Source organism: Siniperca chuatsi, linkage group LG13, assembly GCF_020085105.1.
Source record: "Siniperca chuatsi isolate FFG_IHB_CAS linkage group LG13, ASM2008510v1, whole genome shotgun sequence".
Lineage (NCBI taxonomy): Eukaryota > Metazoa > Chordata > Actinopteri > Centrarchiformes > Sinipercidae > Siniperca > Siniperca chuatsi.
This window is the reverse complement of record NC_058054.1, coordinates 18,231,568-18,249,993: the sequence shown is the minus strand read 5'-3', so window position 1 is coordinate 18,249,993 and position 18,426 is coordinate 18,231,568. Positions and strand designations below refer to the sequence as shown.

Sequence of the window (18,426 nt, the reverse complement as noted above, 5' to 3'; positions counted from 1 at the left end):
GGCAGAGGAACTTTATTACATTTTTAAAAAGCCACTTTTTTTTGCTTTTGACAGGGAGTGGTATTACTGATTTTGTATACATGCATCTTGTTGTGTTTTTAGGATGTGGAAGCCAACACAGTGCGTTTGAAAGAGCATGAACAAGCTGTGCTGGTGTTAGAAAAGAGTCCTCGCGCCTCCACCCTGGGAAGCATCAAGTATGTGTGAGGAGTCTTTTGCATACATACTTAAAAGTGCACAGTAGAATGTTTCTCTCTCTGTGTCTGTCCCTCAAAAGTTGGCTTGTGTTTTTTTTAGTTTTTTTTTTTTTATGAAATTCTTCACATCTTCTCACCTTTTGCAGGTACACTGTGATATCAGGAACTCCAGAGAAGATTCTTGAGCACTTCCTCGAGACCATGAGGATGGACGTACATCACAGTGAACCAGGTAGCCAAATAGAAAAAAATATATAATGCAAAGTGAATAGGCCTCAATGAATTTATTCTGAATAGATGGTTTCCAGAGATAGTCCAGACACTATATCAAATCCATTGTAATGAAAGAAGGAATGAGGATAGACAGATAAGCAAGATAAATGGATTGATGATTCTTCCCCCTCTGACTCTCTTCCCTCTTGCTGTCTGTTTTTCTCCTCGTCTGTTAGACCCAGCAGTGGATGATTTTGTCCTCATGCACTGTATCTTCATGCCCAACAGCCAGCTGTGCCCTCTACTCATGGCACAATATCCTTTCTGCCTTTACTCTCTCTGCGCTTATACACGCGATTTCCTTTGTTAATTCATACTGTCTGTGATTCCCACTTCATAATCAGGTAGCTACACTTACAAACATATTACTGTAGCCAGAGTGTTAGGTTGACAACCCCACTCAGAAATGGGCGGACATGTCTATTGTTTGCTGCATACTATAACAGTGCTACTAACAGCATCTTGGATTGTGCAACTTACCGGTTCTGCTTATGGAAGCGCTGAAGCAGCAGTTGACTGTGCAGTACTAATGAACTGCTCACTGAGTGCACACCTCCCTTCACACCATAGTAACAAGTTGTAATTCCAGCCGAGAAGGTCTTTCCTTATTGTCTTAGTCATTGTAGTGCAAGTGTTCAGCTACTTGTGCTTTACCACTGCTGCACTGATGATTATACATAATTAGCAGTACCCTTATTTGGTACCTAGGATGCAGTGACGAGGGTTAACTATGGCCTTGAGTATTTTGCAGTATCAGCTCTATTTTCATTAAAGCATTTAGTTTTAGGCATGTTGTGCTTCCTGATCAGGTGGTATGTCAGTCAGATTAGCTGGAACTATTCTGCAAATAAAAATGTTCTTGAATTGTGCTGTCATAGGTTTATACACCTCTACCCCCACTTCTAGATGTTTAACTCTGCATAAAAATATAGATTTAGCTACTGTAATGATTCGTTTAGATCAGCAATCAACAAACCGGGTATCACTGTCTGTTTGTGTGCTCACCGTATCAGGAATGTAAGATCTACGTCTTTTGTATTTATCATTAACCTTGTGTGCACCTACCATGCGGCATCTCCGCCTGGCTCTGAACAGGAGAGGTTGGAGTATGCGCTCAACAGTAAGAGGAGGGTCCTCATTCTGACCCTTCGCTGGGCTAACACACACACATACATGCTACAGGAGGAGGCTGCTCCAAGCTCGTTCCTTGAGGTGACCAAAAGCAAGCTTTCAATAATCAGTAAATTCCATAATTTATTCAGATTATATGCATGGTCTGAGTGTGGTTCTTCCTCTCTGTCTCTGTAGGACTTGTATGGGAGTTTATCAAATGATTCTCGGATGTTAAGAGCTTTGAAAGACTTGGTTCCTGACCTGGAGAAAGTCGTCAAATTACAGTATGTTTCCCAGCGCCTGCACGTTTAACGTCACTCTGATGTTTTATGTGCCAGCCACATTTATTGTATCTTTTTTTGTTTTGTTTCTATACTTTTTTTGTTGTTGTTGTTTTTTTTTTTAACTTTTTGTAGTTCGGAAGAAGCCAACTCCACAAAAAAGGTATATCCAGGCTACTGTTTCTAACAAAATCTTATAGTACATTTGACATCTGACACATCATGGTGATGTGGATGCTGACTTACACACTGCAATTCAACAGAAAACCCTAATACGACAGTTCAGCAATGGAGAGGAAAGGCTGCAGAAGAAACAGCCCATTAGGAATCAAGATGACAGTAAGTTGGTGTGAATGTCTTTTTCTTTTACTCTGCTAGTGGCGGGCACTGAGGAGCAAGACAACTGTTTGCCAGATTGCCATGAAATTTTAATGTGGATATTCATATAGTCAAGAGATGAATTTCATATTTTGGAGATCCCTGACCTTTCCTGCAGTGCCAACAACACACGAAAATTTTTCATTATTTCAGTATTATTTTTGTATGTGTCTAGTCCTACTGAAGGTGTACTGCAGTGATCACACATACACTACTATCCGGGTTGCCGTGGCAGCGACGGGAAGAGAAGTGATCAGCGCTGTGGCCGACAAACTTGGCACCACTGATGAGCTCCTGTTGGTCCAGCTCAGCTCTGCTGGTGGTAAGAATACAGATCGATTTAGATATGAAAGAGCAGTTCAGTCATTTCAGTGGCTTTTTGCAAACGAATACCTGGGACACATGATGAATACTATTACCTGGGTAATAATATAATAATGTGTGCAGTGTATGCAAAGAGCAGGATTTAAAGTTTGCAAAATGAAAGTGGTGTTACTTAATAATCTCCAATATTGCCTTGAGGTTAGTGTTGGGACACATCTGGGTGATGATGAAAACTCAACTATCCCTGTTTTTCTTACAGAAAAACAAATCCTGAAGCCTAATGACGTGTCCGTGTTTTCTGGTCTGAGCATCAACGGGCGATTATTTGCCTGTCCTCGAGACCAGCTCAACAGTCTGGTAAGAGCTGAGTGTTCCCCCTGTTTACTTGGAACTTCTGAAGTTTTTTACGAGATGGGTTTACACTAATACCTAGCGTGCTTTATGGTTATGCGTGCTTACATTTATCTGCGCTGTTATAATGGATCTGTGCCACATGACATTGTTTGAAACAAGCTGCATGTGTAAGAATGTCTTGATTGTAATACACTGATTATTTAATGTGTGTGAACGTACATACTCTTGTGTGTGTGTGTTTTTTTTAATGTGTTTATGAATTTGCACGACTGTGTGTATTTGTGTCCGTGTGCCTCAGACTCCTCTTCCAGACCAGGAAGGTCCCTCTGCAGGCTCCATGTCAACTTTTGAGCTGATGAGTTCCAAGGACCTGGCCTACCAAATGACCATGTTTGACTGGGAGCTCTTCAGCTGTGTGCATGAGGTATCACACATGCACATACACACACTAAAAACAACCTCAGGCCAGCAGTAGGAGACTACGATCTGTTACAAGCGTGTACAGTGCTGCAAAGACCTTATTTTACACTTTGAAATTAAGACATTGGTTGTTCATAAGAAAAACCCGGCAGGAGTAATGCTTGATAGATGCAAGGTGGCAGGACCTGTCCACTGGATTAACTTTGAAGCTGCTGCCTAATGTGTCCTCCTCCTCTCCCCAGCATGAGCTGCTCTACCACACGTTTGGCCGGCAGAGCTTTAGGAGAACCACGGCCAATTTGGACCTGTTCCTGAGGAGGTTCAACCAGGTGCAGCTGTGGGTGGTCACTGAGGTCTGTCTCTGCGGACAGCTCAGCAAGAGAGTCCAGCTCCTCAAGAAGTTCATCAAGATCGCTGCACAGTGAGTAGGACCTGCTGGTGGCTGTCACACGCTTCATATGCTGGTTTGCACACACGTGCTTAGATGAAGAGTTTTTCGTATACAGTAAGAAGGAAAGCTTGATTTTTAGTTGCATTCACTTTGTCTTGCACGTGTGTATTTGTCCATAGCTGTCGGGAGTTTAAGAACCTGAATTCATTCTTTGCCATCATTATGGGGATGAGCAACCCTGCTGTCAGCAGATTGAGCCAGACGTGGGAGGTAAACTTCATCATAATAACCAACTAATCTATGTCCGGATCTTCAGTGAGCCTTGGGTGTATTCCACTTTTGTTAAAGTACTACACTGACATCTTCTGTTTTTCCTGGCAGAAACTCCCCACCAAGTTTAAGAAGTTCTATGCGGAGTTTGAGAGTATGATGGTGAGTTGCATGAAATTCCACTCACCACCATCATTTTGAGGTGGCAGCAGAAAGCTATAAGTGGATATATGAAAATATAAATACTTTAGATGGATCTAAAAACCTTGGTGAACAAAACCAAATCTACCTGTGTAGCTATACCACTAGGGATAATTAAGAAAATGTTTATTTTTCTAATTTGGGTGAACTGAGTCTAAATATCTTAGATATTCACAGTTATATGTTTGGTGACAGGACCCTTCAAGAAACCACCGGTCCTACCGACTCACTGTCACCAAACTGGAACCACCAATCATCCCCTTCATGCCCCTCCTTCTCAAAGGTACGAGACCAGAAAAGACGTGCGTCTCTCACAAGTACCCCAGTCACTGTATCACATGGGAATGAACTCTGAGAGGAACACGGCTGCTGTTAAATTTAATTCCTTTCTTTACAGATATGACATTTACACATGAGGGCAACAAGACCTTCATTGATAATATGGTCAATTTTGAGAAAATGGTGAGTTTCTGTGCATAGTGAAGAAGCAAATTATTCATTTTAGGGATATGTTTTATGCATCATGCTGTTCTTCACTCAAGCATGTTATCTAAGGAGTCTATTATCTTTATCTCTTCAGCGTATTATAGCTAACACAATTCGGCAAGTGAGGCACTGTAGAAGCCAGCCGTTCAGTAAGTCTGCTTATTACTTCTCAGCATACTTTTATCACATTTACATGCTGGCTTTACACACATCTTTCCAAATCACATTTTTTCTGTTTCTTCTCTTACTGCATTAGATCCAGACATATGCCAACCCAATAAGAATCAAGCGGAGGTACGGGGTTACGTTAGGAAGCTGTGTGTGATCGACAACCAGAGGGCACTGACGCAGCTCTCCTACAGGATGGAGCCTCGGCGGACATGAGCTCCAAATCTTCCACCACCATCGCCTTCTCTGTGACGTTAGCATAAAAAAAACCTAACACACATTACCTAGATAAAATAACTCGACACAGCTGGTCGTTCAGTAGCAAATTACAACAGTCAATGACTTTAGCACTCTCATGGACTAGTATGGATCAAGGACTTATACTGTGCCATTAAAAGCCTCTTTTTCCTGGACAGAAACTGTTCAGCTGCTCTCTTGTTGCTGTGTCTCAGCCCAAAGACTGAGGGTTTTAAACGTACTAGTCGTTACTGTTTGGGACCTGTTAGATAGAACTGTAATGTATAGAACTTGAATCAATATCTTGCATGACTGAACTTCATAGGCTGTGTGTTCTATACAGTGGATTTCTATCGGAGTGTCCTGTAATGTTGTGCTACCCTAAATGAACCCTAGTTTACAATATATAACTGTTCCTGCCTGTAAAGCAAAACCATACTCTCCTGATGGTCCCACTCATTGTCAGAAAACCCAGAAAACCCCATAAACTGTAGTAACAGAGATTCTTCATTTTCCCTGTTGAATATACAGATAAATATGAAATTTGAAAGTACTTATTTACTACATAATCTACATGATTATACCCAAGTCTTTAAAACTCTTTAGGATTTGATGTCCTTTAAGTAAATATCTGTGTCCCTTAACTAGTCGGACACTTCAAAACTACTAAACAGAGTATTAGTTGGAATAAAGCCCTAATGGTATTGCAAACAGTGTTCAAATTTGTCACTACAGTATTGCGTTTTATTTTTGCGTTGCGAGTACAACTCCTGAAGAATGGTATGATCTGTTCTGAGGTCAGCTGTATAAGCAAATCGTACTCCTTTGATTTGGAAGCGCTGATCCCAGATGCGGAGTCTAAATCTTCTCATCTCTACCAGTTGTGATCAGTCGGTGTAATTTTATTTTTATATATGTGGGTGTAGATTTTGAGTGTGTTCTTGACGAAGTGTCATTAATTTTTCCTTTGATCTCAGGAGTTTTTTGATGTGATTGTGTGTGTCGAGAACTGCCGTGAGGCTGGCTTTCCCCAGAGCAGCCTGTAACTGTACTATATGTGTGGTCTGCCTTGTAAATAAAAATAGCTAATTTAACAGTGCCCATGCTTTGATGACATTCTTCAAAATGTAAGTGGTAGAGAGACTGAGGATGGTGGTAAAATCATAGTAAAATATCAACAACTACTGGAGATGCCTGTGGTAGAATTTCAACTTCAAGGTACAACTTCTCTCATACATATCTCTGATATACACAGTAAAGATTGGTTTGTGCTTTAAGGAGCATTTCACTAATTTCAAAGTCACTTTACTTGCTCCAAGGAGTTACTATTCAGCCTGTGAAAACTGCTGTAAAATGTCATCTGTGGCTCTGCAGGTGACATCACTAGTAGGTTACAATTTTTTAGCAGAAATGGCGGGCGTGAAGTTTGTAAGATGTGGGCATTTACTTGGCAGGGAGGTCTAATGAAAGTTGCTACCGAGCTAAGTTATGGGACATGTATGAGCAGCCAGCATTTTTGAGGCTTGACCTATAGGGACTAAAACTGGATATCTACTCTGTTGCACAGATTTTTTACCATTTCTCTTTTTCATCTGTCTCTTTCAAGTCTCCAAATGTTATAAGCACAATACTAAGTTGTGGGACTACTATTAACAAAAACAAAAACACCAGTTAATTTAGACTAATCTGGATGTTGTATTTTGATGTTATGTTACCTTCTGCTATCTATTCATGACTACGTAAATATACAAAATGAAAGACATTTTCCTGTGAATGAAAGACAGAACTTTGCTTGCAATGACTAGAAATAGGTAATATTGTGTTGGCAGTGGTCTACTAAATCGGAATGAATTAAGCTGCAACACTGACTTTCATGCTCCCCTGATGATCTCCATGATGTCCATTTGAGGTCATTACATGATCGTTCATCTGGCGCCACCTGTGAGCCGAATTATCAACTTTGCACACAAAAAATCCGATTCACAGATGGTAATAAAATTTGACAGATACTCACTCATGTTTCCCCAGAGGAGGAACCCTTTTTGAATTTGAATGTTGGGCATCAACCACCTGACCTTTCCTCTACCATCACAGCTAATGCCAAACATTCCACTTGCAGACAAGATATTTTATTTTCTAACTGGCTGATTGCTGGACTCATGTCATGTCTGCTCCCCAGAGGAAGAACCTCCCACCCCGAACACGACCCATTCTGTAGTGCTATCCTGAACTCACACACTTGAAATTCTTAGGGTGTTTATTATTTTATCCAACACTTTTATACTATGGGGTGTAATGATTCATTGCAGCTTCTTGGAACTGCTAGTAGGCCTTCAGACTTTTAGCCATGTTATTTATCCAACGAACCACTATTAAGTCTCCTCTTGCGCTTGATTACTGTCAACAACTGAGAAGGGTCCTAACTTCCCCGAGCTGATCTCACCTGTCCCTACACAGTGATGTCAGCACAGCGATCTTGCTTGATGATGTCACTGGGTCATTCCTGTCGGGTTGAGTAACACACTGTCACTTCTGGGCTTCTCTGGTGTGTGTGTGTTTTTTTTGGGGCGGGGGGGATGCAGAATGTGTGAGAGATGGATTTAGGTATCTATGGCAGTCACCCTCATTGCTAACTGATTTATTATGTCTGACACACTATAGGCCAGAGCTGTTTATCTGTCTCTATGTGTGTGTGTGGTGTATGGAAAGCTTTATATAGCCACAGTTATCCAGGAAGAAGGAATGCCCTGGATGCCAGTGACCATATTTGAACAGTGTGTCTGCTACAGGCAGACTGCACACACTGACTGCAAACCGTAACTGACACACACTCAAACACTCACCTCCCCTTCATCTTCATGCTCTGTGCATATGTGTGTGTGTGTGTGTGTGTGTGTGTGTGTGTGTGTGTGTGTGTGTGTGTGTGTGTGTGTGTGTGTGTGTGTATGCTGTGTGTTGTAGTTGCACTGAATCACCACTATCAGGCAATGTAATACCTTCTCTAGTAGTGACCGAGGGGCTTTGACTTTTCCTGACTCACAGGGAGCAAACTTCTCTCTCTCTTTCCAGCACTTTCTGGTTTCTTCTCGCTGACAATCTGTTGTGCTGACTGACAACATCCACTCTGACCCTGTGGAGGAAACTACTCCGCCTCTCTTTATTTCTTATCCTTTACTCGCTCCGTGCTGATCCGGGACTTGTATATTTTTGGGGCAGTGCTGGTGGTTGAGCGAGCACGCTTCTGGGCTGTGTGTGTGTGTATGTGTGTGCGTGAGTCAGTATGCCATGTCGTCCCCTGGCTCGTCGTTTGTGCAGATAAAGCATGAGGACCTGCTCTTTTATGAGAACTGTGGAGGAGGCAGCTTTGGGAGCGTCTACAGAGCCCTCTGGATTTCCCAGGACAAGGAAGTGGCTGTGAAGAAGCTTCTGAAGATTGACAAAGAGGTAAGGAGGAGACACACACACACAGTCACAATCATACACTTCTGCAACAGAGACACAGACAAACCTCATTTTAAGATCCAAAGTATTTATAAGTTATTGAGTCATCTGTGGCACATTACTACTCCAAACTTCAACTTGAATCAGTTTCCACTAACTTCCCAGATTCTCTTTGGACTCGTACACCCAAAGCCCCCCCCCCCCCCGTTAAATATGTGTTTATCTTAAACATACCTCTCCTCGTACCCCTCCTCCTCTCACTCTTTGTCGATGGAGTTTTATTTATGCCAGCACTCCCCCTGTTCCTCCCATTGTATGTTAAGGCGAGGTGTGTGGTCATTTGCGCTCCAGGCCGGGTGGTTCTCCATGAGTATGATCCCGGTGGTAATCCAAACATAATTTCCTTCCATGTTATTAATACTGGGCTGGTAGAGGCTCACGACCCAGTGTCAGGAAACTGTTAGAAGTTAGGGTGACCTGTGGGTGAATCGGGCACGGTGTTATTGTTGTGGCAGCAGATTTAAACAATGTAATGTATACGCAGGGGGCCGGCTACAGAGGGAACAGAGTTTGATTTGTTGTTTGACTTATTTCTCTCACACTCACTTTCTCACACCCACACACAGACACATGCAGGGTGGGCAGATATGCCTAAAAATGTGTGTGTACAGTTCATATGTAAATACAAATTGATGGATCATGGGAGAACTGCAGCTTAGTGGATCCTCCAGGAGTCAACACTTCATTTGAAATGGAGCTGCTTGTGAACATTCGAGTTGAAATATGATTTTAATGCATGTTGGATCAAACACTACATTCATACATGGGGGAAGAAGTATACAAATCATTCATTTCAGTAAAAATAGCAAAACCGCAATAACACTCTATTACAAGTGCATTCAAAATTTTACCTAAGTAAAAGTACAGACGTATTAGCAACAAAATTTACTTATAGTATCAAAAGTAAAATTAGTCATGCAGAATGGCCTCTGTGTTCTATTCAATGGATGGATCAACTATAGCTGTCAGATAAAAGTAGTGGAGTGAAAGTACAATATTTCCCTCTGAAATGTGGTGGAGTAGAAGTATTAAGCAGCATAAAATGGAAATACTTGAATAAAGTACAAGTACTTCATAATTGTACTTAAGTGCAGTACTTGAGTAAATGTACTTAGTTACTTTCCACCACTGCATTCACAAATGTAAAACTGCATGTGCAAATGTATGCACACAAACTGATGTTTGTGCACACCGATGACCTCACATGTTGAAGAAGTGATGGGAATAAAAGAGATAATGCTCTTTGAAAGAAAAACTATTTATGGAGAAAATATTTGGTCTTAAATTTCATTTTTTGTGTGATTTCATTTAATTGATGGTTAGTTATTATGTTGCTTGGCAACAGTTATATATTCCACACATGCAGAGGGTATGACCTATATGTCCGTTCAGATTACTGGCATGTTTGTCACTGCAGTGTGGAAGGTCTTTGTTTGGAGACTCAACCCGTGGTATGAAAGAGGTTCAGGCATCTCCGAAACACAGTCAGGAATAACTTTAAAATTGGACAACAAGTCAAAAGCTCTAACTGTTAGGTTCATAGTCTATCAGGGATGATTTACACTTTATTTTCTTATAGGTCAAGTTTCCTGCCAATGTCAGATATTGGAAAGCTGAAGGTGGAAGCTAATGAAGTTGCTCATATCCCTCTGTTTCTCATCTCCTTGTCCAGGCTGAGATTCTTAGTGTCCTGAGTCATAAGAACATCATTCAGTTTTATGGAGCCGTGCTGGAATCTCCCAACTATGGCATTGTCACAGGTCAGACCCCACGTGTGTGTATGTGTGTGTAGTGTTGTGAGATTTATATATCCTTTTAGATTTCTTCGCAAGAACATAAAACCTAAACTTGTGGTTGTGGGAGTATTTTAATCCCTAACTTCATTCAGATAAGAGTTATCTTTCAAAAAAGTGCTCAACAAATTGAGATGTGTATTATTATCTTTGGGGTTACAACCTAATGGATATAAGTAACATTAGGTTAGGGTCAGGTCAAGGTTTAAGGTGAGGCATGAAGGGGTTACGGTCAGAGCAGATTGCCCTCTCACAAAACTACGTGTGTGTGTGTGTGTGTGTGTGTGTGTATAAACTTTATTAGTGTGTACTCGATCCTAGACGTGCCACTTACGGACACGTTAGCACATGCTCTGATGGCCGACAAATGTTTATGTGTGAGTTTTGAAGTATTGGTGTATGCTCTGAGCGCTGGTTCTTGCTGTGTTTCCTGGCAGGACATTTGTAAGTGAGACCAGCATGTTTGGATGTGTTTGTAATCCTGGATGGGGTCATATGGTTAAGATAAAGCATCAACACACCACTACAGACTTGTCCAGCAACAATTCCTGCTGCAGCTGAGTCCAATGCTTACTAAAAATAAAAACGTACAGTAGGCAAAAAGAAGAACGGGTTGATGTAGTAGTTTTTGTGGAGTGACATCTGTTGTAACTGCATTATAGAAGTGGATATTTATTCTATCAATATAGCCAGTGTTTAAAGATCTGCATAGATGCCGTGCACACACTTTACACACATGATTTCTCTTTTTAACCGTTCTCCTATTATGACCATTTCTTCTCTCTCTCACTGTGTTCTTACAGAATATGCTAGCAGAGGGTCTCTGTATGAGTACCTTTCCAGCGAGCAGAGTGAGGAGATGGACATGGAGCAGATCATGACGTGGGCCATACAGATAGCCAAAGGTACACCTGAAGAAATAATAATAATAAGAAATACCTCTGTGTCAGGGTTGAATCACTTAGCCTCTGATATTAAACAACTCAGTGGTAGGAGCATTGATGCAGTCTCCAGTGTCCTGTATACTGTTATACTCTAGTCACCAGAGTTAATAGTTTACACAGCTTTTTATTTGCCTCTTAATCACTGCTGTGTGTGTTCAGCACCAACAAGCTTTTTCCATTTGCTTGTCGCAATTGCCACCAACTGCAACAGGCAAAATAAAATAATCAAATAAAACCATAAATACACAGAACAGCAAAACATATTACTTTGGACATATGTTACATGTGTTACAAATAAGATTTTTAAACACCTAGGGGGGAAAAAGTTGGCAAACGACACCTTGCTGATTACTGGAGCAGTAAATGATGGTGGTACAGTTGATAGGAGATAAAAGGAGAACATTTAGATTTTGTTTTTAAATGTTCTGTGATTGATTTTAAGGTTATTGAACAGTAAAAAGTAACATACACTAATTATCATGGTATTCAATAGTCAACACTGTAAACTTTGCAGCCAAATTCAGATGAGACGGATCATATTATTTAAACACTGATTTCATTTATAATATAGTTTGTTAACCCCAGTTCGTCCAGTGGACTTCTGGGTTAACCTGAAACTGAACTCACACCAAAAATATTTTACAATGAAATTGCACCCAAACTTTAAATGCTGGTAGGAAATTCCACCAAAACCAATCCGAATAAACATTAAAAGGTTGTAGTTTTTCACTAGTTATTAATGCTCGATTTCCTTACAGGATTGCATTACCTTCACGCAGAAGCTCCAGTCAAAGTCATTCACAGAGACCTCAAGTCACGGAACGGTAACACATGACCATAAACACATTTTAATTTGTTCCTCAAACTCTGTGCTTCCTTTTCTTACGCACATCTACACAGGTTCTCTTTGTCTTTCGTCTGTTAGCTATAGTTTCATTATTATTTTATGTCACACAGACACACTTTGATTGGTTTCTTTCTCTTTTACAGTGGTAATGACAGCAGACAAAGTGCTGAAGGTTTGTATCAGTGGTCTTGTGATGTACAGACAACCACATATTAGCATTGTATTCATTCAGTTCTGGTACACGGGTCATTTTGTGTTTTCTTCACTGCTCTCGGTTGGGATTTCAGATTTGTGACTTTGGGGCGTCTAAGTTCCTGTCCCATACCACCCATATGACGGTGGTGGGCACTTTTCCCTGGATGGCTCCTGAAGTCATTCAGAGCCTGCCTGTCTCGGAGACCTGTGACACCTACTCCTATGGCGTGGTGAGTTGGCAGTACTGAACAAATATCAGCATTGTAAGGCCAGGAATGTAACCTCAAAATGTTTTGGGTATATATATCTAAACTGTCAAGTATTGACAGCTGGAATTAGATTTGTAGTCTTCTTTGCTTCTTCTTTTATCGGACAGTTTTACAAAATAAATTTGGCAATTTTAGAGACCTTTATCTAGGCTTCTTGTGTTTAGACAACATTTAACATTTGAAAGATTTGGCTTCTTTCATTAAATTAAGGAAAACGTTTATATTCCTCAAAGTAAGGTATCAGAAAAGTAATGTTTGGTATCAGTATCAGCTATCGTATCGGCACTAGTATGATTACATTCCCCGCCCTACTGTATTGGGTATTTTGGTTGATTTTGCGGTGCCTTTCTATTAAGACATCTTCACAACTATTCAGGAGAGTTACATAAAACAAACCGGACCTAAAATATTTGGAGCTACTACAAACACATCAAAGAAATCCCGTCTGTCTGAAAGAAATAACAGTCTGATCTGTGGCCAGGTGCTGTGGGAGATGCTGACTCGGGAGGTTCCTTTTAAAGGTTTTGAAGGGCTGCAGGTTGCATGGCTGGTGGTGGAAAAACAAGAGGTAACCCCCCCCACACACACGTGAGCACACCTTTCTGAACACACACTCTGCATGGACACCCACTAGAGTTTGAGAAGGCTGGAGGAACAATGCGATGCTCTCATGGTTTCCACTGCGAGCTGGTGAGGCTGAGGCTGAGTATTTTTAGGCCTGATGTCAGTTCTCTGCTCTTGTAAGGCCTGGATACACAGCAGTGGAGATCGGCCAGACTCCCCCCTGGCTAAAGCCTTTACGAGAGAGAGAGAGAAAGGGGGGAAAGAGGAAAGATTGCAGTGATAGGACGGTTGATTCAAGAGGTTTATGGAAGGTGGGGGATGATGGTTATATAGTGTGTGTTTCAGTTATTGACGTGCCAGAATCCCCTTCAACAGTCACACACAAACACTGAGGACTAACAAACAACTCGGAGAACATGATTCCTGCATAACTGTTGGCTAATCTCCAAATACTCTCCCTAAATAACTCACTCTCTCTCTCTTTCCCAGTCTCCCTCTGATTTTCCCCTCCATTGCTATACCTCTCCTCCTGACCCTCTTACTTGCCCTCTTTCCACTCAGAGTCAGTGATATTTTAGGATTAATCCCCAGAGAAAACCGTTTCCATTTACTGCATTGTACTATGGAGCTGTGTGGGCTCATTCAGACCGTTGGTGATGCTAGGGGATCTTTTATGCAGGGACATTATCTGCAGTTTACATATTACAGAAAGATTCCCAGACACTTTCAAATTTACCCATTTTACCTCATAAACAGAGTGTACATTGTACATTAAACAAATGATTAGCTGATTAAGAACTTGATCTGTAATGTGTAATACAATTTTAAATATATAAACAAACAAAAAAACCCCATTAAAACAGCCCCCTCGCTCCTCTGTTTTTTCTGGTATATTGCTAGTTTTAAAGCCTCTGTAAACCAAATTTCTCAATCACAGTGGTTCTACATGAACACAACAAGTTTGGATATTTCACATTAAATATTTCTGTATTTCCTTTTCCCCCCTGTGCTCTTCTCACTTGTTTGAGGTTGTTGAGACTCAGTTGGAAGAAGTTGATGTCACGTACTTTGAGAACCAATCAGGATTTAGCAATATTTGATTCTAAATGAGATGACAGCTGTTTGCTTGTGCTTCCAGGCCACTGTCAATCAAATCTAATCAAACCACACCTACACAGTCCTCATGAAGCACAATAGCTGAGTTTAGGAATGTTAAACTCTTAATAATTAATACCTAAAGATGTTTTTAGCCACAGCCTCTAGCGCCACCATATGTTTTTTGCTTTATTTGAAGGATTGTGACAGACATTCATATTCCCTTCAGGAACAACTTTATAACTTTAGTGATCCCTTAAGTTTTCATCTAGAGCCAACATTTTAATTTGTCCAATACTTTGGTTTAAGACCAAATACCTGCACAACAAAGACAGTCAGCCTCATTCATCAGTCTCAGCTTTACATTGTGTTTACTGCTAATCAGCAAATGTTAGCATGCTAACACGTTAAACTAAAATGGTGAACATGGTTATCATACCTGGTAAGCATCAGCAGCAAGTTAGCATGCTGACGTTAGCATTTAGCTCAAAGTTCCACTGTGCTTAAGTACAGCGTCACAGAGCCGATTATGTGGCTGTGAACTCTTCATCTCGTTTTAATTTTGATTGTTGCTTATTTAGTCATGAATATTTAACATTTTGGAGAAATACTTGGAAGCCAAGTCGTCTGGGGCTTTAAATGGTTGTTAGTATGTTGAATTATTTTTTAAAACAAGGTGGTCTGATATAACTTTTTTGTTGAAAATAAAGGCTTCTGCTTCTTTGCATGTGTTTGTGTGTCTGGGTATCTAGAGGCTGACCATCCCCACCTGCTGTCCAGCAAGTTTTGCAGAGCTGATGAGGAAATGTTGGCAAGCAGATCCAAAAGTAAGCTAAATGGACAAAGAAAACAATGGTCAATCTCCTAAAAATGTTTCTTATGCCTCACTTGTATACTTTGTAAAGACATTAAAAATAGGTGTGTCTGCTGATTATTTTATCTTGTGTGCATGCATGTACCTACAGGAGCGTCCACAGTTCAAACAGGTGCTGGTAACCCTAGAGACCATGGCCAACGACAGCAGGCTACCGGAACAGTGTAACTCCTTCCTTCATAACAAGGACCAGTGGAGGTACACACACAAACACAAAGTCTTGTAGACATCCAAAAGAAAACACTGAATGTATCTGAACTGCATCTGAGCATGAGGCATCTTCTATAATTTTTGTATAAAGTAAAGTCAGAATGACAAATGCAGTCTGTGGTTTATTGTACTCCAAATAAAACTCAATATGCATGCACACAAATTCAACATGGTTACACACGTGCCAGCATGTACACACACATGCATACATACACAGCTCTGTGGACTCTAAAGCTCAGGAGAGAAGTTGAATGTGTGACCCTGTGCTCTACTTCAGTCTATAATAAGCTCTCTGGAAAGTATCCATGGAAGAGATTCCTCTACTCCTCCACTCTGCCCCTCACTCCACCACAGGGAGAAAGGCAGAGGGGTGGGGGGAGAGCAGGGGAGAGGTAGAAGAGAAATCAAGTATGAACTGAATTAGAGGAGAAGTTCAGGGAGGAACAGAAATGTATTGGGTGAATGTGAAATCAGAAACACTGAACAAGAAAGAAACAGCGAGGATAGTGGGAAGACGGGTGTGAGAGAGAGGTGGGGATGGAGCAGAGGAGAGAAGGTGCGAGATTCTGTGCATATTTAACATGAGTACAGCGAGGCAATCAATTCTGAGTGAAGTTTTGGGTACGGGTGGAAAAACTTGGACAAGGGGAAGCGGGGGGGTGAGGGAGGTGAAGGGGTGGGATGAATGAATAGGGAGGTATGGAAGGAACACAGGAGGAGGTATGGCTGTGCGTCAGATCTGTCTATATTTAGTTGCTGTGAGAGTTGATTGTGAGAGTTATTGAGTGACTGTTCATGAATCTGCATTCACAAACCTGTGACCTCTTGTGTTAGCAGACAGTACTGCAGCCAAATATTCTACACTTTCAACACATGCTTAATGTCCTCTGCAGCAATAGTAAACTAAATATGTCATGTAGTCAATACAAACTAGAGCAAAAGTAAAGTGCATTGGTGATCTTGAGAGCAAGAATATTTTTCCAACAGCACACACATGTGCTGCTGAAATATTTATACATTTCAGTTACTTTCTCCTGAGTAACTTTTTGAAATTGAACCTGCCATTTGTTTAATGGTGGCTGCAATGAAGTTGCATTTAAAACTAGGTCACATGTACAAAGTCGGCTGAAGGATATTCTGTCTGTGTGCGAACATACTACAGGTGTGAAATCGAGTCAACCCTGGAGCGCCTTCGGAAGTTGGAGAGGGAGCTTTACTCCAAAGAGAAGGAGCTGGAGGAGAGGGAGAGGAGGCTCAGACTGTGGGAGGAGAGGCTGATGGAGAGGTCCAATATGACTCCCAGTCCGACCTCCCTACTCATGGAGCGCTCAAACATCTCACCAGTAAGTAGAAGTGGAGTGTATCTGTTCAGACAGCTGAAAACAAAATCAAATAATACCTTTTTTGCAATCTTGGCCCACCTCTTCTTCCCTTCTCTCTCTGATCCCAGTTCTTTACACCAATGTCCATCGGCTCCTCCGGCTCTTTCTTCCGCTCGCACTCTCAGGACTCCAACAGTGCAGGGGTCAGCAGTGCTGGCGTCAGCTGTCTCCTTCGCACCCTCAGCAACGGAGACACGGAGAGGGGGAGCAGTGCGGTGCTGGAGAGGGGGATGGGTTCACTTGACAGCGGCAGGCTGCACGCCATGCTCCGAGGGTTGCAGGGCAGGTTCGGAGAGGAGGACGAGGACGAGGAAGGAACCTTGGAGGAGAAAGGCTGGGGGCAGAGGGAGAGAGATGATAGTGGGAATATAGGGTGGGGGCAGAGGGAGAGAGATGATAGTGGGAGTATGGATGGAGGAAGAGTGCAGGTGACACTCAGGAGCTTCCCAGGCGGTGTGGTGGAGAGGGAGGAGAGGACGTGGGAGGAGGGGGACAGGGAGAGAGGAGGGATGCAGAGGAGCAGAGTGACCACCATAGTCCGAGGATACTCAGGGTTTGGAGAGGCGGAAGGGGAGAGGGAGAAGGAGGGAGGATGGGAGATAGAAAAACTTGGGGACAGGCTAGATGAGAGAGGGATAGAGGGAGGTATAGAAGGAGGGAGGCTTCCGACCATGTTCAAGGGTCTCCATGGGAGTTTGGGGGGCTTGGGGGACATGCTGTCCTTAGACATGAATGACATGGGGGAGATGGAGAGTCTAGGTGACATGAACATGGACTTGAACATGGGTGACCTGGGGGTCATGAAGGTCGTAGGTCATGGTGTCAGGAGTGAGCTGGGGGTCAGGGGTCGCAGGAGTGACATGGGAGTCGTGGTCCAGGGAGTTAGAGGTGACCTCAGCGAGGCCATCAGCCAAAAGATTAGAGGTGAGGTAGGGGTCATTGGTCACTCGGGGGTGCAGGTGAGCATGCGGGCTTCGTCCAATCAGAACTCTGTGAAGAGCTGCAGTGTGCGACACGGAACCAAGATCAACATGGCTACTGCAGCCATGGACATGATGGAGCTTGACTTGTCTGACAGTGACTAGAAAACACATGAGCACACACGCACACACACAGAAAACACACATAGAAATACACACAGAGGCCAAACTAGAAAGATTTTGACTTGTTAGCACATACAGTACTGAGCTACAGTATGTGTATTAGAATCTCCAGTTGAAAAAGAGCTGGTATACACACATTTCTTTTGTTAAATTTTTTTTTATTGAATGGATGAATACTATACCCATGTGTACTGTGAAGTAGGAAGGAGCAAAAAGACAATTAGAGGTTGTCAGAAAGACTTCACCTGTGTAATTTAATGAGCTATTAAAGCTGCTGCATAACATACTGTAAGAGGTACAAGTGTTACAAAATAAGTTGAATGCCGCTCTAATGAGGCAGCACTGTCTGATATTTTGTTTCTGCTTGTAGCGTATCGTGTAGCTTATAGATTTGATTTGTTCAAAACGAGCTTTGACTTTATCAGTTCTAACTGTGATCTAGTGTGTGAATTTTTGGCATTTCTTTCTGTATATTTTATCATTTTTCAATAAAAAGAAAAGAAAATCTGATTCCATTCCTGTGGGTTTGCTCTACTAGAGTTACAATCCATCTTGC

At 41.9% G+C, this 18,426-nt stretch overlaps 2 protein-coding genes across 7 annotated transcripts in view; both read left to right on the top strand.

Annotated features, from left to right (window-relative positions):
* The window catches only part of LOC122886329 (rap guanine nucleotide exchange factor 4-like), a 28,090-nt gene extending 21,898 nt beyond the window's left edge, over nucleotides 1–6,192 (top strand). For 2 of the 4 annotated variants that reach the window (XM_044218350.1, XM_044218352.1), the window contains 17 exons: nucleotides 103–203; nucleotides 344–429; nucleotides 647–725; nucleotides 1,532–1,682; nucleotides 1,779–1,867; nucleotides 2,000–2,027; nucleotides 2,128–2,203; nucleotides 2,418–2,564; nucleotides 2,826–2,923; nucleotides 3,219–3,344; nucleotides 3,583–3,761; nucleotides 3,911–4,001; nucleotides 4,113–4,163; nucleotides 4,398–4,485; nucleotides 4,600–4,664; nucleotides 4,783–4,837; nucleotides 4,945–6,192. In XM_044218350.1, the coding sequence (XP_044074285.1) occupies nucleotides 103–203; nucleotides 344–429; nucleotides 647–725; nucleotides 1,532–1,682; nucleotides 1,779–1,867; nucleotides 2,000–2,027; nucleotides 2,128–2,203; nucleotides 2,418–2,564; nucleotides 2,826–2,923; nucleotides 3,219–3,344; nucleotides 3,583–3,761; nucleotides 3,911–4,001; nucleotides 4,113–4,163; nucleotides 4,398–4,485; nucleotides 4,600–4,664; nucleotides 4,783–4,837; nucleotides 4,945–5,072 (1,638 nt within the window). In that variant the 3' untranslated portion in view covers nucleotides 5,073–6,192. Of the gene's footprint in view, nucleotides 1–102; nucleotides 204–343; nucleotides 430–646; nucleotides 726–1,531; nucleotides 1,683–1,778; nucleotides 1,868–1,999; nucleotides 2,028–2,125; nucleotides 2,204–2,417; nucleotides 2,565–2,825; nucleotides 2,924–3,218; nucleotides 3,345–3,582; nucleotides 3,762–3,910; nucleotides 4,002–4,112; nucleotides 4,164–4,397; nucleotides 4,486–4,599; nucleotides 4,665–4,782; nucleotides 4,838–4,944 lie in introns of those variants that run through there. The other 2 variants (XM_044218351.1, XM_044218353.1) reach the window with 2 other exon arrangements.
* A 1,908-nt stretch (nucleotides 6,193–8,100) lies between these two features.
* LOC122886325 (mitogen-activated protein kinase kinase kinase 7-like) lies at nucleotides 8,101–18,380 on the top strand. 3 transcript variants are annotated; one of them, XM_044218341.1, is made up of 11 exons: nucleotides 8,103–8,537; nucleotides 10,267–10,354; nucleotides 11,191–11,292; nucleotides 12,090–12,155; nucleotides 12,322–12,350; nucleotides 12,466–12,603; nucleotides 13,124–13,210; nucleotides 15,054–15,128; nucleotides 15,267–15,373; nucleotides 16,548–16,728; nucleotides 16,836–18,380. In XM_044218341.1, the coding sequence occupies exons 1-11, from the start codon at nucleotides 8,379–8,381 to the stop codon at nucleotides 17,850–17,852; spliced, it is 2,049 nt and encodes a 682-aa protein (XP_044074276.1). In that variant the 5' UTR covers nucleotides 8,103–8,378; the 3' UTR covers nucleotides 17,853–18,380. The 3 variants fall into 3 exon arrangements, with proteins under 3 accessions (XP_044074277.1, XP_044074276.1, XP_044074278.1); XM_044218342.1 differs by lacking the exon at nucleotides 13,124–13,210 and having other exon boundaries at nucleotides 8,101–8,537; XM_044218343.1 differs by lacking the exon at nucleotides 10,267–10,354 and having other exon boundaries at nucleotides 8,408–8,537.
* Nucleotides 18,381–18,426: the final 46 nt, after the last annotated feature.